The sequence below is a fragment of the Carlito syrichta genome, unplaced genomic scaffold, assembly GCF_000164805.1.
Source record: "Carlito syrichta isolate Samal-C Ts95f unplaced genomic scaffold, Tarsius_syrichta-2.0.1 Scaffold314870, whole genome shotgun sequence".
NCBI lineage: Eukaryota > Metazoa > Chordata > Mammalia > Primates > Tarsiidae > Carlito > Carlito syrichta.
Window position 1 is genome coordinate 639,455 of NW_007258966.1, and position 22,372 is coordinate 661,826.

At 39.9% G+C, this 22,372-nt stretch overlaps 1 protein-coding gene across 2 annotated transcripts in view; it reads right to left on the minus strand.

Moving 5' to 3' along the window:
- Window positions 1–546: 546 nt before the first annotated feature.
- Window positions 547–22,372, minus strand: part of VSIG1 (V-set and immunoglobulin domain containing 1) — a 34,483-nt gene continuing 12,657 nt past the window's right edge. The window contains exons 2-8 of one of the 2 annotated variants that reach the window (XM_008072183.1): window positions 20,802–20,965; window positions 17,569–17,676; window positions 11,543–11,741; window positions 6,483–6,638; window positions 5,304–5,423; window positions 1,910–2,051; window positions 547–1,072 (exon numbers count right to left, since the gene is read on the minus strand). In XM_008072183.1, coding sequence (XP_008070374.1) covers window positions 766–1,072; window positions 1,910–2,051; window positions 5,304–5,423; window positions 6,483–6,638; window positions 11,543–11,741; window positions 17,569–17,676; window positions 20,802–20,965 — 1,196 coding nt within the window. In that variant the 3' untranslated portion in view covers window positions 547–765. The remainder of the gene's footprint in view (window positions 1,073–1,909; window positions 2,052–5,303; window positions 5,424–6,482; window positions 6,639–11,542; window positions 11,742–17,568; window positions 17,677–20,801; window positions 20,966–22,372) is intronic. The other variant, XM_008072184.1, reaches the window with a different exon arrangement.

The window sequence follows — 22,372 nt, forward strand, 5'->3', positions numbered from 1 at the left end:
ACACAGTGATAACATAATAACCCATTAAAGACTAGATTGTACATCACCTATACTACCAACATTTTGTGTTTACTGAAAGAAAAAGTATTTGAAAATGCTTGCCTGTTTATTATGTGGCATTTAAAAATGGGTTATTTTTTTCAAATTTGCTATACTCAGACATGGGATACCAGGATGACTCCTTGAAAAATCTAACAGAAAAAGGAAAATCTAACGTGATGAATGAAACATTAATTATCTGGTTTTAAATGTCATGTACCAATTGATATGTACTCTTTACATATTCTTTTCTTTTTGAATTTTTGTGCCAATCTATGAAATAATGCTAGTGAGTTCTTAGTGGTGAATATAAAAATGAATAGAGAAGCCCTGACAACTAATTTTTAGAATCTAATGAATGCTACCTTGTCATATGTGCACGTGGAACATCATCAAGAGTAGCTAAAAGTAGAGAAATAAGATTTTCAGAAATACGACAGGTACTGTTGGAAAACGCTTCCAACTAAGTTAAAAATTGCTTGCCTTGTTATTTGTTATGCTTACACATGTTAGTCAAATTGTTAGTACTCTATACCAGTAATACAGGAACCTTTGTTTATTTAGTAGTTATCTTGGCCTGTTTATTCTGAGTACTTGGTAGGAATGAGCACCTTGTTAGAAGAGGGTTGGTCAAAATGAAGGGAGGAGGTGGGGGCTGGTTAGGTCAACTGAAATCCAAATGCTGGGAATGGGTTCCTTAATGATGAATGTACTTAGGCCACTAGCTTATGCCTTAACCATTCCCTTTTCATCTTCACTTAAGGGCTCAACTACAATGTCAGGCTCTAGCTCTGGTTCGGGTTTCAGTTCCAATTCCAGATCTGGCTCTGGCTTTAGCTCAATCTCAAGGTCAGGCACTGGCACAGGCTCCTGTCCTGCAGCATTCTCCGGGATAGAGTCTGGCTCATGGTCTGGTTCCAGGATGGTAGCAGGGCCAGTCTCATGAATGGAAGATGGTAAAGTTTCTAGTTGGGTGGCGTCTTCTGTTGGCATTGTTTCACTCTCTGCACTTTGGTTTACCTTTGTCATAGGCCTGCAAAAAAGAAGGGCCAGAAAACACCAAGTTAGGGAAAAACTAACTTTGAAATTTCACAAAGAACCATACATTCTGTAGTTTCAGTGACCATAAGCCTCTGACTTGAGGCAGTCTGTTATTTCTGATATTCTGACTCACTGTCAGGCTTCATTTTGGGTTCAGAATGGTTAGGTCTCAACAATATAATGAAAGTTCAAGACAGACAGACCAGTGTTTAAAAGGTAGGAAAACTGATATCAGGATGAAAGAGTATATAAGTCTAAAAAGGTCCTTGAGGTCCAAATCCATAGCTCTGATACATTTCTATCTCCCACTCCATTTAGCACAAAGCTTGGCACCCATTTGGCACCCAATGTATAGTTTTAGAAGCAAGGAGATGGAGGGATGAACAAATGAATGAGTGTGATATATACTAGAGAAGAAATAGAGTGGCTAAGAGCATGGACTGTGGCAGGGCCATATTCTGACTTCTGTGGACCCTAGGCCCTTTTGTCTTTGTGGGCCTCTTGTATCATAAAAATATTTAAAATTATATTTTATAAGTGTTTGTATAAATCCAAGTATGTTAATATGATATATTAAAACATTTTATTGAATCTAAAAGAGTTGTGATGGTTAAATAAGTTGATATACATAGAGTACTTGGAACAGAGTCTGGCACACAGCTCTCGGTGAATGGTAGCCATATCATTCCTTTTATAAAAAGTAATGAGAGTAAGCAGAAAGATACCTCTGATATCGTATGCTAAAATGACTGCTTCAGAGTTGATGACTGAAAGAGATATGCTTGAGAAATAGTTGTGTGCAAGTAAAGACAACAAAATAAGGGATTACTCGAGTTCTGTGGTAGGCTTAGAATTTCTCTTCCTTTCCTTTGTTTTTGCCTTGATCCTTGCGAAGCACACAACAGAGATGATGATGGCAGCACCTACTAGGGTACCCACCAAGGCCCCCACAATGATTCCAACTTCTGGATCTGGAGGACACAAGCAGCTGGTTAATAAAGTAGAATATATTGTCGGTTCATGCCTATGCATTTATGACTAGTGGGGAATATTTGTGCCATTCACATAGCAGGAAAGTGACTTGTATATGCTGAGGGGAAAAATGGAAATCCCTTGAACTTTGCCAGTTGGACTTACAATGGAAAAAGAAAAACGACTGGCTTGACTATGTGCCTTAACCACTGATATTTGCACACATAAAGAATAAAATATGCCAACCTGGGGGAGGCAAGGCTGCTTTTGAAATGGAGTTTAGAGAAGAGAGTCTTGTGACACCATGGAACTGCAATCTGGATCACCAGAGATATGCCTCTGTTATAGGCAGGGACATTTCACCAGGTTTTCCCAACGCATAGGTGAACTAGATCCCTAAAAACTTTCTCCCCAGCATCCATACTCACCAAGGAGCCTCACACATTCTAGTCAATGGAAAGGGAAATACCCATTTTGATAAATAGGCATCTGGTTTGTTACATTAGTCTATAGAGAAATTTAATGAGTGTGAGATGATTCAGCTGATAAAGCCATGAGGCGTTGTCTCTGAGAGTTCACATCTGGGGTTATAAACCAGCTCATCCCCATTTGCCTCCCCTCAAACAAGGATGGACATCTTATATTTTGAGATGGGGAGGCTAGTTGAACTGCCTGATAATAATTCCTTTAATGTTTTCTGATTAAAAGAATACATGTGAATACTTTTAAAAGTTAAATAGTTTTACTACACCTCTCACAAAAACAACATTCCCCTACAGTCTACTGCCCCATTCCTTCCCATTTCTGAGTTCCATTCACTAAAGGTAACCACTCAACTCTTTTTTTTAAATCTTCTTCCTTCTATGTTTCTGGTATGCTTGCTCTGATATGTCCTGATTTTTTTCCGTTTTCATCATACCCTTTCACCTTCCTACTCTGGAAGTTGTAGATTGAGCTCTTTTACACCACTTCCCCTTCAGCCCACCACATTCTTCCAATATAGTTCTATTACAAGTTTTAGTTAAATCAAAGTTTGCAGCATTATGACTATGAAATATTGTTCACAGCCAAGGGACATGATATACTATGGTTTTTTCTTGTATAACATTTTTAAAAATTTCCCCGAGGTAATAATTGTCTCAGTTGAGAATTTGTTTAGTTTTCTTTAATGCATTATCACTCATCTCCAAGTTTCCAGAAAAACCATTACATGTCTTTCTTTATTTTATTTTATTTTATTTTATTTTTTTATAAAGATAAGTTCTTATGCGATGTTGCCCAGGCTGGTCTCAATCTCCTGGGCTCAAGCCATCCTTGGACTCCCAAAATGCTGGAATTACAGGCGGGAGCCACCACATCTGGCTTATACTTTTTTCAATCGATTCAAACACATCAGATAATCTCTTGGTTTCTTATTATTTTTCATCAGAAACATGCCTTCTGGAGCTCTCCATCCTCTTACCTCAGGATGGACTGGTTGCCCTCCTAAGCCTTCTATTCTACTGTCATCCTTCAACATCCTCATTTTATAGATGAAGAAACAGGTTTTGCAAGTTCCTTCAAGATCCAGCTCAAATAGTACTTTGCCAGTAAAGCTTCCCCAAGTTCTATAGCATAATTATACCTCCTTTGGTGCCTCCTGTGCAGAGCTCTATTATAGCAATCAACACATTTTAGTTTTTGTGCGTTGTCCCTCTAGCTGAACTGTGAGCTCCTTGAGTGTAAGACATATATGCTCTTAATCTCTGTCTCCATCACTTAAACGGACCCCTGGCACATCGTACATATTCAATAAACGTTGGAAGAAGGAAGGAAGGGGGAAGGGAGGAAGAGAGGGAGGCAATGCTGAACATCATTGGAAAGATTAGAAAGGAAGTGATAGTCAAGTCCAAATCCTAGGTGTCTCTACATCTGCAGTATATTTTATCTCTGGGAAGGCAAAAAAGGATTGGAGGAGATCTAAAGAAAAACAACAGAAATGATGCAGGAAAAATAGCTGAAAATGACATTAGAATGAAAGAGCAACTTTTAGGACAAATAAAAGAAAGCTCAACTGCATAGGAAGAGTGATGATCCAGTAGAATTTATCACTCTTGGACTATATTAAAATGACAAATTCAAAGTACATTGGAAAAAATAACAAGATTCTAAGTGTTAATATGTGGTCCTCGAGAAGTTTGGTGAGACATCCTTTTGTAAGGGCTTGCCCCTGGATTGACCCAATTTGACTATTCAGGGCGCTTAAGTCCTATGCTCAGAGAGTGAGTAAGCACGTTTGAATTGGAAGATTGAGTTCTAGAGGCACCTTGACTCTACCAGTTACTAACCGGATGACCTTATGTGAGTCATTTACCTCTTTGAGCTTCAGTGTCTTTTTCTGTAAAGTGAGGCTATCAATATATTATACTTTGCCTCCCTAAATAGGCTAGTTGGGAGGAATGAGTGAAATGATGTTCATATAGCACCTGGGTGAGTGTCTGGAACATAATTTGTGCTCTACAAATATTAGTTACTGTGATTGTGGGTATGAATGTTTTAATTTATTTATTTATTTATTTTGAATTGGAGTCTCACTCTTGTTGCCCAGGCTGCAGTGCAGTGGCATGCTCACAGCCACCACAGCCTCTATCTGCTGGGTTTAAGTGATCCTTCCACCTCAGCCTTCCAAGTAGCTGGAACTACCAATGCACGCCCCACCACGCCCGGCTAGTTTTTGTGATTTATTGTAGAGACAAGGTCTCACCAAGTTGCCCAGGCTGGTCTCTAACCCCCGGGCTCAGGCAATCCTCTCGCCTTGGCCTCCCAAAGTGCTGGGATTACAGGCTGAGCCACTGCGTCCGGCCGAGTGTTATTATTCATATAATTATCAGAGGCAGAGTTTTGCAAGCTATATGTTTGACATAGCTACAGAGTCACCTGGATTTACCAACAGCATCACGAAGAGAAATTCAGCCTGATGCCATCAGTGAGGCTATTGCTTTATTTATTGAAAAGTAATGCCTACTTTCTAGGGATTTTATGAAGCTTGAGCAAATTACTTTTTGTAAAGAATTTAGAGCAGTGTGAGGTAAATATTAAATATTATGTAAGCATTAGATACTAGGATGGCCATTCATTATATCAACCTGTAAATAAAGCACACAAGTCAAGAAATAGGAAGCACTAACCAGGGATCCTAATTCATTTATTTGGCTGACAGGCCAGACTACTTAACTTAAGGAGAAACTGTTAAAGTTACATTGTCAACTTACGTGAAGAAGTTAGGTCGATTTCACAGGAACTATTGCCAAGACTGTTGATGGCAGTACACTGGTAATAACCTTGTTCAAAACTTGTCAGATTTCCAATGACCAAAATTCCGGTGGTTGGGTCTGTTGAAATCAGGAAATAGGTTTTTGAGATCTCTCATATGAGTACAGATCATGTCAGCATAAAAGATCATCCAATGGCCACCTACTTCCCCATCTTTGCCACCCTTTCTTGAGATGTCCAGGGTCCAACTAGTCCCCTCAGAACAGTTCCAAAGGTAGCCTACCTGGAACTGTGCCTATTCCCTACATATTAACTACCTCTGAGCTGGCTTATAGAAGTTGAAGATCCATGGAACCAACCATGCTGCCCATTGAAACTGGACTGGATAAAAAAAAGTGGTACATATACACAATGGAATATTACACATTCACAAACAAAGACGGACTTTGCAGCAACTCGGATGGATTTCGAGTCTATAATACTCAGTTATCTATCACAGAAGCAAAGAACTGAGAACCACGTTCTCACTCATAAGAAGACCCTGACCATTTACTGTAATACTATAAAAAAGGGATTGGCAGTAGCGCGATACTGCCAGGGGAGGGGGGAGAACACATCAATAAGGGTACCTGATCTCAAACCTGGCAAAGTGGGAGCCAAAGGGAGGCCCAAACTTTACCTGTACAATGACCACTTGTATACCTAATCCTGAATTGTACCCCACATCTTTAAAAATGTAAAAAAAAGAACAATAACAAAACAAGTGCTATATCTTCAGATTCTGGAAAGAGGAGATAGAGAGTGGGACTGAAAAAGTATTTAAAGAAATGATAACTTAAAACTTCCTAAATTTGTCAAAAATAATGAAGATCCATATTCAAGAAGCTGAGTATACAACAAATAGGATATACTCAAAGAAATCCATGCCATTTTTAAATGGTGAGTTTTATAATATGTGAATTATATCTCAATAAAAAATTGATTGCTTTTCTCTTTAAAAAAAATAAGAAGTTGGAGATCACAATCATCATATGGGAGACAGGCATTATGTTTACATCCCTCCCCCACCCAGGAAAAAGAAGATTGAACTCAAAGGACAAGTGGTCAGCCACACACTCCTGCTGTCAGCTAACCACAAGCACCAGGCCCTTCCAGGGGCTGCTAAAGGTTATACTTACTGAAGCTTTCTTTCACTGGCACGATATTGCTTCCCTCAAGTTTATACCAGTAATACACTGGGGAAGGTGTTCCAAGAGCAGAATGGCAGGAAAGTGAAATAATGTGGCCAGTTTCTGGTCTTCCTTGAATACTACAGAATGGCTTAGAAGGTTTGACTGTAAGGTAATGACAAAGAGTAAAAATTCTGCAGGATGAATGGTAGTCTGTGACAACTGCAGTCACTTCTCACTTTCATCTTACATAATATGTGATTATTTTTAAAAAATCTATAAAAATTTATTTTGACAGTTTTCTAGTTGCACCACCAGGTGGGAGTAGAGCATTTCAGATGCAGGGCCCCTCTAGTCAGAAGATTATTAAGATTCAAATAGTGTTTCCTCTGTCTGCCTCCTCTGACTTATAATCATGAATTTCTGCATTGTGTCTTAAAATATGCCTTTATTAAAACAGTCAAATGTAAGCATATACTAAAAAACTAGGAACATAGTTTATACTTTAAAAGCACGGTTTTAAAGGAAAATAGAGCACTTAAATATTGAGATAATCTGTTATTTATTATTTTTAAAAGCATTTTATTTTTGTTGTATTTTTCTTTTCCTTTATGAGTCTGTTTTTGCATTGATTTGTCTAGGGGTGACACAAAACAGTTGAAAAATTTGAATTTGCCTGTTTGCCTCATCAGTAGGGAAAGCCCATTTGGGGTATGTTTGCTACCCAGCACTGAAATCTTTATTAATCTTTTACTCGATATGCATATAGTTCTATGCCTTCTGTGTGCCTGGCATGGGACTAGCCACCAGGAAGTCAATGGTACCTTTGACACAGTTCTGAAGTGGGATGGGGAAGAAATGACAACGAGTTTAGAGAAGGGCAGAGGTCATATCTTGGAGGGCTTTGTATTTTGTGTATTTTATACTGAGAGCAAGGAGACCATGGAAGGAGTTCAAGTTGAGGAATGATGATGGTCATTTTAACATTTTAGTTGGATCACTCTGACACTGGGGATGGTTGAACCAAAGGAGAGGAGGCTACAGATTCAAGAGGTATTAAGGAAGTAGAATCAACAGGACTTGGATGAGGAAGAGGGTGGTATCGATGATGACTCCCAGGACAGTTGAGTACATGAGCCTGCCCTCCCCTGAGATAAAGAAGACAGCAGGAGGAGCAGGTTTTAGGGGAAGAAGTGGTGAGGAGGAAGGGGTGATAATGAGGTCTGTTTGAGACATACTGAATTTTAAATGCTTATGAAAACACCTCAGTGGAGAAATCCTGTGGGAAGCTGGGAATCTAAATCTCCTCAATTTTCTTACTTTGCACAGTTTACCCAACCCTCAATCTTATATACAGATTGTGACCTACATTTCTATACTTTTCAACTCACCTTCCTTATCTTAATTTGGATATGGAACCCTCCAAAGGCTTAGGTTTTCTAACTTCCGTGAGTTAAACTTTAAATGTTCAACTCTCCAACTCTTACCTGAAATTCAGTGGTTAGGGGCAGAGGTCCGGATCCACACAGAATACTGGCTCTGCAACTTTACTCTAGATATGTTTAGGCAAGTTATCTAACTTAACCAGACCTTAGCTGACTCATCTGTAAAATGTGAATAAGAGATTATCTAACCTCTGGATGATTCAAAGATTAAATATAATAATGTACACAGGATCTTGCACATAGAATTGCTGTTGACTCCAGGCAGGACTAATTCCTGCTACTAAAGTTAATCTTCCATTGACTTCTGCTCAACTCAGCCATCTCAGACTCTAATCCCCTGCACACATGAGCAGGAAGGCAGATAAATGTAGCTGTAACTCTGAAACATTTTATTATCCCTCTTTTAAGCATGTGTCTTTTAATTTAAAGAAGTGTTTTCCTATTTAGCTTTTTATTTTCTCTTCCTTACCAATAAGTTTCCCAGAAAGAAACACTTTGTTGGATTTGCCTATCCAAATTAGGCTATTTAACCAGAAGTTTATTGCAACTATCACAAGATTTAGATATTGCCTTTTAAAAAAATGACAATTGTGTAGACTTTACATCAGAACAGACCAATTTGAACAGAAAATGTGGTTGCCAGGTTTCATCACAGTGTCAGACACCACGACTTGAACTAAACTATGGACAAAAACTTGGAGTGACAAATTTCTTGAGCCTAGAATCAACCCCAGATAGGCTTTTTTTCCCCTAAGCACATTGTACTCCTTTAAAAAAAATTAACAAAACATTTAGTGAATCACTTTGAACCAAGTCCCAAACCTATATATTTTCTAAAACAAATAAGTAAGAATTGAATTGACATTTAATCCAGTTAAAGTCACCAGTAGAATTTGGGTGTTTTACTGGCAAATGCATTGATCTATCATTTAGTTTTATTGGTTCAACAGAATTGGGGTGGGAGAAAAAGGCTCACCTCAGAAAAGAAATGAAAAGTGTATTTTCAAACCTTTTCTAAATTAATCATTTTCTTTTTACGAATATGTGCCAAATTGCAGAAGGTAGATGATGCTCATTCCAAATGCACACAAAATAATTATTCAAACTCTATCTAGGTATTTTTCAGAGATTAATTTTCCAAGGTTGTCATACCTAATGGAAATATCTCAAATGAATGGCTGTCCAAACCACTTGGTTCTTTGTTCATTGCTGTTTCCTTCACCTAAATAGTGTCTTGCCACCTCAGCCCCTCATCTGCCTGACATACTCTTGCACATCCTTCATTCAGCATAAAAGTAACCTTTCTCAATAATCCTTCTCTAGTTCCCCTGATACAACTTTTTACTCTTTCCCCTGTGTTCTCACGACTCTCCTCTTATAGCTCCACTGTAAGCTTTTACGTTACACGTCTCCTTCACTACAATAAATTTTGGAGGGCTGGCACTCTTTTACATCTTTCCATGCCCACTGCTTAGCACAGTAACTGGCACATGTGCTTGACTGAATGAATGAATGCATGAACAAGTGAATGCATGGAGTCGACGTCCATTGCTTGGTAATAAAACGTCTCTAAAAGACACATAGGTATGAGAGCCATCTTTAAGGAAATATCAATACCTTTCCTCACCTGTCCCCATCTTGTCCCACTCCTCAATCAAGGCAAGCAAAATATGCACTCTTATATAATGGGATTTCAGAACTGTATATAGTCAATACAATTTTAAGAGAAAATTAACAATGTCAAAATTTCCAGAAAACCTAAATTTGGAGGCTGCCTTTGTTATTTGGCCAATTAATAAAAATAAATTTTGATGGTTCCAAAACAAACAAGGAAATCCACAGACACTTCTGCCTTTTATCTTGCCAGGGTTCTGACTACTTAAGGAAAAGTCATGACACAATCATGGCTGGAACTACCTGACCCAAAGACTCATGGGAAAGAACGACACTGGGAAGAGGTGACTCTCAGCTTCTTATGGAAATTGATTTGGGATTCTCTGAGTTTTAAACTTAAGAACATTAACCTTCTTGTTTAGTTTTATCTCAGGACTATTTCTAAGCCCTGGGATGAAGAGGCTTGACTTCTTTAGGTTGTATCTGGTCAGAGCACCCGAGGGCCAGGGAGCAACAGAAAATCATTAGCAGATTAATCCCTCTAATGTTTTGAACATTAAAAAACCCTTTGATCTCTAGTATCTCATTTGAGCCTCATAACAAACCAGTAAAGAAGACAGGGCAGAAATTACAACCCAATCTCAAAATGATCAGAGAAAGACGGACTGAGTTGCATGAGGTCACTGAGTACAGGGTATAACCTAGAACTTAGATCTTCTGGCTCCTACTTTGATGCTTTGGCATTTATACTACACCATTCAGTTCCCATGTATGTGACTAGTCTTCCAAACTGGAACATAAACTATTCTAGAAAAGTGCTTGAGTAGTGCTTCTCTTGTCTGCCCTTGTACCCCAATGTCTAGCACAGGGCTCAACAAAATAAAATGTGATTGATTGAGCTAATCCACTTTTTAGAATGAGTTCTTGTACACCTTCCTTCATTTCGAGGTGGGTAGATGCAGTGGCAAACCTCACAATCGATATCAGCTGGTTTCTTTGCGTCACCTGGGTAGCAAGCCAGGACAACTCTGGACAGCTCTCCTAGGTGTGTTCCTTGTAACCAATTTGTTACCTTTCCAAGCTACTCGATTATTAAGTCACTGATTTGATCTAGTTCTTCCTTTCCTATGACATACCACACAGCTGAGAGAAGCAATGACTAGATAAACTCCATTTGGGGCTACTTAGAAGTGGGAAAACAGGAGATCAGTTAGTCAGTAAGGGTTGGCAACCATTTCACCCCTCCCTTTGGTACCTCCTACCTCCAGGGCCTGCAGGCAGGAGCTTTAGCCCCTGTGGTCCTCTCAGAGGTTGGAAGGACCCCTAGAAATTGCTAAACTTGGGAGTTTCCCAAAGGCATAAACCACACCTCCATCACTGTAAACCTCATTGCTCCTAGCACAAAGTAGACACTCAATAAAGAAAAATAAACTTCACATTCATTTTAAGAGCATATGGGGCTTGCCCAATATCATATAATGAATGTTTGTATATAAATAACTTGATTCTCCACACTAGCTTAATGTGTGGTCCTTTCTTCCAAATAGCATTAGCATTTGAAAAAGGGACTTTCTTGCCTTTGTTCAAAATAATGATTTAATGATAGGAATTGTGGCAAGCTTAGAAGGAATAATAAGTTGGCAGTTGCCTCTCCTAGGTAGGTCTGGTTCTAATTGAAAGTTTCCTCTGAAAGAGTTGCTAGTGATCATTTAGTGGGACAGTGGTTTGTTCCATCTGTCAGAGATAGGAATCCCTGGAGATTGGGTCATCTACTGCTGTCATTTTGGCAGTTCTTTTGCTTGGGCAATTGTTTCCGCATGTTTTATGGGTGAGTTCTCAGTGTTACTGTATGGGCTGAGTTGATCGCTTGTCTCCATTTCTCTGAAAATGAAAGGAGCAGGGAAGATGTTTACCTCTAGAGATTCAATTGGTATCATAGCTCACTGTCCTAACTCATTCAGTGTTTTAAGTTGCTCCAAGAAAAGAAAAGGCAGAAAAAAGTGCCCTTACCTAACACACGGACATTGAGGACGCCTTGATTTTTGCCGACAAAGTCTGGGGGGTTGTTAACATCACAGATATAAATTCCACTGTCTGCTGGTTGTATATGCGAAATAGTGATGGACGCATTACCTGGATCGTTGGACCCTATAATTCGATCTTTAAATTGCCCAGAGCTTCCTTCTTGTCCACCTTCAGAATAGTAAATCTAGGACAGAAAAATAACAGAAATGAGAACTGGAGAAAGTGTCCAGTACTAGGATAAACTACCCGGAAGCTCCTTCTATCTGTTACCTGGGATAAGAAACAGCATCTTTCCCCTATGAGGAACAGGTCCCTGTGCTCAAGTTTCTCAACTCGATGGGGCACTTTAATTTTCTCATAGCTGCCCATAGCTGTTACCTCATTTGGGACCTCATTTGGGCCTCATTTGGGCCTCAAAGCTGTTACCTCATTTGGGCCTCTGTGATGTCATCAGCACAGGGATTGGTACACCTATCTTACAGATAGCTGGAGCTGACAGGATTCAACTCCTAAGCTTGGGCTAGGAGATCCAGATGCTCACCTGATGAGTCTACCTGGAAGAAACTCTTCTATGATGCAAATGTCCTGATGGGAAACCAAAACCATCACTTTTAGTTTACTATTTTATAAACTTAAAATTTTTTTTTTTACCTTAACCAATGAGACTATCTGGTTTCTCTTAACGTTTGAATGTTCATACACAGTCCTTTGGATAAGCAAACTTGGGTTTGTTTTGTTTGTTAAAAGAGTAAGATTTCAGATTAGAAAGGCACCTGGGAAATAATCTGGTCTCATCTCCTCCTAGTGGTGTTATAAGGATGAAATAAAGGAATCTACTAAAGGGCCTAGGAAGTGCTTAGTCAATAGAAGCTACCATCTTTCTCCCCATGTGGCAGAAGGCAGAAATGGAATTCTTTCAGACAAGTAAGGGATGTCACACCCAGAGACATTAAATGACTCATTAAAGCCACAAAGATTCATTTATTACTATTTTAATTTACTAAACTTAAGAAAGATCTGGATTCTAGTCCCATCTCCATTAAAGGACACAAATACTTAGATTACAATGGCAACTGTGGGAGTAGTATGATGTGGTGGAAAGACACTTGGTCTAGAAGTCAGGTGGCCTGAGAGCCACAGCTCTGCCTCTCACTGTGACATAGCCAGAGTAGGTGGCCTCTAGTCATGTCTCCATGGCAACCTGCTTTTAGATAAGAAATAAAGTTAATCGCTCCAACCTTTAGTTTACACATCTGAACAAGAAACCAGAGCTATGTTTTCCAAAGTAAGATATGTATTTCCCAAGTATAGGTACTTAAATTGATTGTAGGTGGCACATACGTGAAAACTTACAAATTATAATGTGTATTAGAGACATATTTAGCACATCAAATTTATGACTTCATGGATATTGTTGCTTAGGGTGAGACTAGGTTATAAAGGGTATATCCTATATACCCTAGGGTATATAGTTTTTAAGATTTTAAGAAACCAAGTCAATACAGAAAATAATATTAAATACACAAATAGGACAAAAAGCATGTGGATTTACACAAATGACTGAAGCTTAGAAATCACTGGACTAGGTCATCCCAGAGGTCCCTTCATAATATACACCTTCTATGCACACATTTTTTTTAGTTTCACGGTGTGTGTTATTCAAGTGATTGCTTATTGTTCAATAAACTAGTATTGCCCTAGTCCAGTGAGACTAATGAATATTTTTATAAAATCTTCTAGAAGGCCTTTCAGCTCATTTAATTCACTTCTCTCACTTTACAAGCAAACAAAAATCCCAGAGAGCTTAAAAAATACAGACACAAAATTAACAGTTGGGACAGGTCTAGAATCCAGTTTTCCTAATTCCTTGTCCTGTGTGCTTTACTGTAATAGGCCAATGAAAAGGGGGAAAAATTAGAAAATTGAAAGATATTGTCTAGATGGATTCAAAGGTATTTTCCTTTAAGCAAAAATTCAACATATTTTTAAACTAAGGCAGAAAGGTAGGTTTTGAGGGAAAAAAATTTTTTAAAAGAGCATATTTAAGGAGAAAACCTGTCTCTCTCCTCTGGTTTTTCTAACATTAACATGCTTTCTTTTCTGCCCTAAATGCAGCTATTTATAATTTATTCATTCACACCTACTAAAAATCTCAAACTTTTGCCCCAGAATAGTCTTGTTTGACTTACAAAACCAAAAAGTCAGTATTAACTCGAGGTATTCAAGTGAGACAAAAAGAGGTTCAACTAATCAGTGGTCTGTTACCTTCATTTGAGTTGACATTCACACTATCTTGCTTTCAATTTCACTAGCCAACACTAAACTTATTTACTTTCTAATTGACAGTTTCAGGTTCTGTTTTTTTCTTACCTGAAATTCAATCTGCAGTCCATCAAGAGAGCCCTTTATTGCCTTAACATCTGGCCACTTCCCCTGCTCCCAAGGAGACTGTGGCCACTGTAAAATATTAGCCCTGCTTTATGCTGATGCTTAATGGCATCACAATGAGACACAACATCAGTGCTGCCTGAGGCCCCCCAGTAAGTCCTAGAGGAGCCATGTGCAAAGGACCTTGTTTCTATAGCGATCAGGGGGTCAAGAGAGTGTGTTTTAGACTAGAACTAGGACTTGAAAAGAACTCACTGTAGAAGCCTCATAGTTGGCCCTGAATCAAGGTGAAGTGAACATATAAGCAATGAGGCCCTGGACCCTTAATTACCTATGAAAAGGGCTTTCACCACCCCTTCTATTCCAGTTCCTCACACTGTAGTCTAATAAATTTTGCCCTCTCATGAATGACACTAAAGGTTATCAGAGATAGGAATGAGGTATCAGGGATAGGAATGAGGGTAAGATGGGATAACAATAGAGACCTAAAAGGGCAAGGCCTTGGCTACAAGGTGCTATATGAGAAGGAAAGGCCAAAGGGTAGACAGTGCCCAGATACATTGATGGAGGGACTTTCTTTTAGGGGGAAGTACATACTGTCACACTGTCTTTGTAAAGAAAAAAAAGAAAGAAATGTTTCCCTGAAACTGCTTATCTAATTACACAGGAAAGACTACAACTTGGCTTCATTTCCAAAAAGGAATAACTTTTAAAAATCAAAGTGAACTGGGGCCAAGGCCCCAGCCCATGATTCTGTATAGCTTGTATACTTTTCAAAGAAGGAATATTGTCAACTTAGTGATCAAAGCAATTGAGGTCTAGGAAAAGCCATAGATGTGCAACAGGCCACATCTTTGGGTGGGTGGGGGAGTCCTTCTTTAATAAAATCCATCCAAGTGTTTTCTTAAGTGGTACTTGTTGATTTTTTACTCACTTGCCATTTGTGCTTGTGTTCATAACAGACTGCCCTTCTTTCTCTCAATGTCCTCTCTGCCTGCCTCTCTGGGTAATCCTAGAGGCAGATGTGTGAAGTCATAATAGCACATTAGTTATAAGACTTCTTAGCATCACTTGGTTCATAGTTTCTTTTTTCTTTTAGATTGGAAAATATAGTTTATTTAGAAAGTAACTTAGAAGAAAGAGGAGAGAGAGAGAGAGAGAGAGCGCGCACCAGAGAGAGATTCACCTACCCTAGGTAGGGGAGGGGGCCAAAGCTAAGAAACATGGTGGTGGTAGCTTAGAGAGCCACGTGCACACACCAGAGTTTAGCAAAGCAATGGCTGGTTCATAGTTTGTAAAGTTAAGGAGACTTCAGGAGACAGATGGATAATGGAAATATGGGGAATGACTGGGAGGGACTGGTGGGTAATGGTAAGATCATAAGGGACAGTGGAAGCTGTGGTGAACTAGACAGCCAATGCAAACAAAGCAATCAAACTGTTGAAACAAACAAACAAAATATGTTCACGGCCAAATTTGGTCCAGAGGCCTTCAATTAGCACATTCTAATTCACCCTCTTCTATTACTAAGAAGAACACTGAAGCCCCAATAGAGGGAGTGATTTTCCCAAGGTTTCACAATCAATTTACAGTCAGACCTGGAATCCAATCCTCCTGATTCCCACTGCATGCATTAAGATGGCATTCATAGTTCTGTGTGAGATGAGAAAGACGATTCCTGGGCAACCTTCCCCCTTTGAAGCCCTTCCATCCCCTACTCCAGCCCAACCTTTCTCCTGCCAATTGCTGCTATTCATTGGCATGATGCTTCCCATGATAAGTGTGTTCACCACATGCACTCAATATTTGCCAGCTGCAACTGTAGGCCCCTCAGTTCTTTGCAGAGCAGCCTTTCCCTTCCTACTGTGCCAAGTTCCCATTCACGCGAGGCAGTGCAGCTGGGAGCCAGATTTGTCCTAAGATATTTTTTCTCAGCTTTGTGACACTGCTTTCTTACAAGAGGCTTGGAGGATGGACAAGAAGAACTGAAATTACTCAGGCTGCTTTCTATGTGTGTCTGAGTTGGAGTTACTAAGTACTGTTAGCTTCCATAGGAACTTTTGCAGGTTCCTTTTGAGAATGTGGAGGGCATGGAAGTCCACAGCAAACCGCCCATTATTTTCCTTTCAGCTTCTTGCTTTCCTGTACTGTTCATAGAAGGACAAGCCATAAGTGGTGGGATACAGGTATAAGGTGGCAATGATCTCAAGTCCAGAATTTTCTCTGGGCTGTACTAGGGGATCTGGGGTTGCACATGCAAGAAGTAGAATATATATATATTAAAAAAAACAACTCTCCTGCCCCCAAATCACTCTCTGATCAGCCTGCCATTTGCCTAAGTACCTATCATTTGAGTTGCCACTTTTGGATGAAGACATGGAGGGTCCCTACTTAAAAGCATTTCTTTGGAAGAAAACAAAGTAAGTTATCACTAATCAGTCCCTAACACCTTAGTAGTAGATTAATTTATTATATTATAGATTTAGCAGGAATAGACTACTGAGGGAATGGGACACAGAATAACTAAATTTGACGTTGAGTGGAAGGAAGAACTTGTAGTGTTTCTCAATGGATATGACACTGGCATTTTGGATAGACAATTCTTTGTTGTATGGCACTTCCCTGTGTATTGTAAGACATTTAGCATCTCTAACCACTATGAACTAATGCCAGTAGTGATTCCCAGTTATAACAATCAAACCAGCAATCCTGCCTCTATTTTCAAATGCTCTTGAGGAGACAGAGCACCCCCCACCCACCGACATTAGAAAAGTATTTAATATAATACTACCTGTGGAGGACAGGTCAGGATGCAGAATCTGAGAATCCAGAGAGCATAATGACACTAGGTCCTGGGAAAGAAGTTATCCAAATTGTGTATGTGTTGACGATATTAGGATGGCAGAGGGTTTCCTCCACAATGAATATTCTAGAAGAGTAAGTATTGTCTGAGAGATTGATGTTAAGCAGGGTTAATGCATGTTTTGTTCCTGAGAAGGTTAGTTCTCTATAGTTTTACCAATAACAGGCTGGGTGGAAGAAGAGGCCATCTGTATGACCAGACAGGCATCTATAAGACCAAACGTCTGTGTTAGCCTGCCTATACTTGGCCTAGAGTTTTCAGCTGAGATTCCCTGTTGAGGGATTGATTATCTGAAGCTGTTAATATTTTCTGAGAGAAGGACCATGCTAATGAGTATACTGATCCTCTTGGTCAGAGGCTTGTGGGATACTTCTTCAATCTCCATTCACCAAAGGAACCCTTTGGAGGGGATGGTCAATAAGAAATAACATCTGGCCCTGGGTATTGAGAAACACCAGATTTCAGAGCCAAATGCGAATTTAACACAATGATTTCAGGAAGGGGAAGATGGGCCTATGACAAGAGCTGGCCCTGATCAAGGCAACAATAGGGTCTCGGGTCTTTTGAAAGTGGCTGGAAAGAGTTCCAGACATGAATGTGAGGAAGTAAACTCAAGACTACTGGTTTTGCCAGTAGCTTATGTTAATGTAGATCGTTACCAAAGTCAGACCCTCCCATCTCACTCCTAAAGCTGGTGCCAGTGCCCTGGAGTCGCCAAACAATGAATGGAGTCCAGCAGTACACCGACAGGTGTTCTTACCTGAGAGGTCCAGCTACATCTTCCCCGGGCGTCTCTTGCATGCACCATTTTTAGACACTGACTGACTGCCTTTTCCTCCATACCCTCAGTATTGAGGCACGGGCTGTGCTGTGTTTGAGCAGAAATGAGTGGATCTGAGAGCTGAATGCTATATGGTATACTGCCACATTAACCCAGGAGTTGAATTGAATCACTCAGTGGTCAGTCTGGCAACATCTTAGTCATAGAATTGTCTAATAGCACAGTAGTCTGTTTTTATCACCCCCAAAATGTCCCACCAGCAATCCCTAAATTAACATACAACACGTGCTACAGAATTTTGAGTGCATGGAAATGTTCAAAGAGGAAACGGACTTGAAATGGAGACCAAATTCCATTTTGAAAAACATAACCTCAACCCAGGATATCTGCAACCTCTTGGTTGAGCAGGGGCTCTGTTCAGGGATAAGAAGCAGGCAAAGGGTCTGGGCCCTCTCCTTAGCCACAGGGACCTGGCAGGCAGTGGAAGTGGAAGCCAATCTTTGGTTAGCATGTATCTGAAGAGCTCTGTCACTGTTCAGCTGTATTAAGTGTATCTTATTGGGCTGGGCTCCTTAGTACCCATGACCCAGTCTCTCTGGGACACCAAGGGCATGGATGGAATAGGGATTTTACAAAATCACCACTTTACAGTGATGATGTTAATAATAATAGCTCACACTCATTAAATACTTACTGTATGGGAGGCTTCCTAGTGTTTCACAAGCATCATCTCTTTTAATCTTTACATTAAACCTATAAGGTAGGTAAGCAGCCGCATTTTACAGATGGGAAATTGAACTTCTGAAAGGTCAAGTAACTTGGCTGAGATCACCCAGCCTGTAAGTAAGTGGCAGAGCAAGGAGTAGACATTCATCAGAAGGTTTTCATTGGAGTTCCAAAACTACTCATTTGGAAAAGCAGAGAGAAGCCCATGCCTGTAGGGTTCGGGGAGAGAGGGAAAGAACTCCAGTTCTCTTAGAAGATTTCCAAGATGGTTATAATGGCAATTTGGCAAGGGTAGCCTGAAGTAAGACAGAAAAACAGGATGAGGACAAAGTATGCCTTTGGGGGTTTGTCTGTCTTCACTGTCCCCAAGCCAATAGCTATCCCTGCTCTACCTTGTCTTCCATGTGGCTAAGCCACAGGCATAGTGTAGGTCTCATGCAGCTTTCATATAAGGATGCATGTTCTCCCTAATCCAGCCGCTCAGTGAAGAGACCCTCCTTCAATTTGGATATACCAAAAGAGAAGACATCTTAAATTACATTTGTACCTGACATTTTGGATAATTAGGTGAATGACAAGTAAAAAAGCTACTGAATAAATACTTATTCGTTAATAGATTTTATTTTTACACTTGATCTTAGCCAAAAGACTGAGAAGCGATAGATTTTATTTTTAAAGTGCTTCCAGGAGATGTCATGGGCTCAAGCCACACTTAGTTCAATCATCTATACCTTCTTCCCTTGCATCTCCAGGTCTAGAAAAAGCTAATTGCTGGTCACAAGATCCTTTAACCTTGCAGCTCCCTCCCAGCTCTTCACTAGCTACACAGTTCAACTGTGGGCTTTTAACTTCCAGTGTCAGAAGAGGCATAAAGAAGAATTTGTGTTTTTGAACTTAGACTGGCCTTACCTGGCCTCTAAGCAGTTGAGAATATCTTGACTTGAGTATCAAGTAGAAAACATTTCAAATACCTTGGCAAGGCCTCTCTAAATTCAGCACCTACTAGAAAACTGAGAAGGATTTCAAGCCCACAGATAAAGAAAGCATTGAAAAGACTAGTCAGGAAATTGAATTTATAAAAGACAGAAAGATCATGTGATTATTGTTGTTCAAAATGTAACTGAGAGAAAGCTGCAAAAGAAAGTGATAATTTCTTAGTTGACTCCAACATGCAAGGTCTTAGATCAGGACATTTTGGGTGATGGAAACTGGTAGAATCATTGTTGATGGTGGGGGTCATGCTGCTGCTGCTGTTAATCATAGTGGTGCTTACAAGGGATACAACTTATAGGGCTTTATATTTCCTCTGAGTGTTTTCATACACATTATGTCAGTTGCTTCCCCATGATTATGTTCTTCTACCATATTTTAAAGAGAGGCACAGAGTAAATCATATATTTGTTCAGGATAATAGTAGGGAGCAAAATTGTTTAACTTTGACTAGAGTGTAGTATTGATGGAATCCCCCCGAATGGTGTTTCCTGCTAAATAAATGTTCAGGATCTCCAGTAGAGAAAGCACTCAGCACCTGCAAAGGACCAGTGATGGCTGAAATGACAATAGCCAAGTGGCTCTATGAGCTAATGTCTTCCTTCTTCTTCACGTCTGCCCTAGTCCTCCCCCAGCCTACTCAACATGCTCTCCCTCTACCTTTCTATTAATCAAAACTCTTCCTTCCCTTCAAGGCCCAACTCAGCTGCATCCAAATATTTCAGACCATATTAATTTTTCTCTTCTCCAAACTTTGTTTTGGGTCATGCAGCCCTTTGAGAACATAATGAAAGTTATAGATCTTTTCCCTCAAGGGATGTATATAGGCATGCAATGGCATACATGCTCACATACACATGCACGTACATACGCGCACACACATATACATGTGCACACTTTTGAGTAAACAATTTTAATTTGGAAGCTAATTTAAAGGAGGAATTTCTCTCAAGGCCAGATGAAGGAAACCTGAGAATAGAGAGCTTGCATGTGGAATCATTCTCCTCCCTTGACTTTTACCCACCCTTTTCTGAAAACCTCTTCCTCCAGACCCTACGGGTACCCACTCTATCCCACATCCCCTAGCCTTAAGCTATTCTTAATTATTCATGGTTCTTCACTTCTATGGCCCTTCTCTATCCATCAGGGGAGTCTCATCCTGTCAAGTCTCAGTATGCCGTAGTAAGCTAGCTCACTTGACTGGCAGATCCCAGGCAGAGATCTGTAGATCAATCAGGACTTTCATTTGAACTGGGTTCTTTGGGAAACAATAAGGCGATATTGAGGGGGGCTTTCAGAAGTATTAATCATTTCACCTATGAAAAGGACCATTCCTGCAGAGAATTATGATGATCTTCTGTAAACAACTCTTCAAACTCTTTGTATCTGAGGTTCTTGCCACTGTTGTCACTGGTATTACATTCCTTCACACATCTACCCCAACAGTTTTCCGCCAGAACTGCAAAAGGGGAAGAGTTTAGGAACAGAATCCTTACGGTAAGTGGTTCCAACTCCTTCTTATGTGAGAAAGACCACTGGATAGCAAGCTTGTCTCGGGAGGCCACAGTGGTGGTGTAGATGCAGATGAGAGTGACATTAGATCCAACAGTCACATTCATGAAACCATCTGGTATGGTCACTTGCACCACACTAACCTGACCTGAAAAGATAATCATCAAAAAGATAATGGTATACACATTCCGATGACGCTTTTCATCACAAAACACTTCCAAAGACGTCTTATTTAAGGAACCTAAGGTGAGGAGAAGAAGATAGAATGAACCACACAGGAGAACTGAGCAAGCAATTGGGGAAGTTTCTGACAAATTGCAATATGAAGATATTCAAATCCTAGGTGACAGTGAGGTCATAACACTGAACTGGGAATTTCTTCTGTGTAAAGATACCCTTACACAGAAGTTCTTAAAGTCTTGTCCAGGGATTCAAAAATGTCTGTAAGTGTGAAGAACAACAAACCCAGTTTTCCCAGGACCAAGAATGTGGAACTTTAAGTTTTAAAATTGAGTAAGTCAGCCAAAACTTACCTGTTTGGCTAGAACTTTCAATACTAAAACAAGGAAAATCCTGGGCAAACCAAGACAAATTGGTAATCCTATCTCTAAGATCTCTAAGATCATTTGCGGGAAGGGGGCGCAAGATCAAAATTACATTCAAAATACTAAGATGTTATTTATTTCTTTTTCATTGTCATCCTATCAGGAGTGTACGATGGAGTTTTCCAGAAGCTACATGAAAGGTAATGGTGTCATTGCTCTGCTGGCTAAAGGAATATGTGCTTGTGTATTTTTCTATTATTTTTTCTCAGTTATAATTTCTGACACAGTAAACATAGATTAAAAATAACTCATCTAGGAAAAGCTCTTTATAAAGTCTCTAATACCTAGTGATCTATCACAGAAATAAAGAACAGAGTATCGCATGTTCTCACTCATAAGCGGACTCTGAACATTTACCATAATACTATCAGAAGGGGATTGGCAGTAGCAGGATACTGCCAGGGTGGGGGTTGGGACACAACACCAATAAGGGTACCTGATTTCAAACCAGGCAAAGTGGTGACCAAAGGGAGGCCCAAACTTTACCTATATGATGTCCACTTGTATGCCTAATCCTAAATTGTACCCCACATCTTGAGCCCGCGGGTTTGAGACCCGCCTGGGCAGCGAGACCTCATCTCTACAATAAATCAAAAAATCAGCTGGGCGTGGTAGCGCGCGCCTGTAATTCCGGCTACTCGGAAGGCTGAGGCGGAAGGATCGCCAGAGCCCAGCAGGTCGAGGCTGCGGTGGCCGGGAGCGGCCACTGCACTCCAGTCTGGGCGACAGAGTGAGACTCCAACTCAAAAAATAAATAAATAAATTAATTAATTAATTAATTAATTAATTAAATAAAATAAAATATCAAAAACTCTTTGGGGTCCTCAATAATTTTTCACTGAAATTTTTATTGAGATAGTCATATGTTCACATGTAGTTCTAAGAAATAAGACAGATGCCATGTATATTTTACCCAGTTCCCACCAATGGTAACATTTTGTGAAGCTATA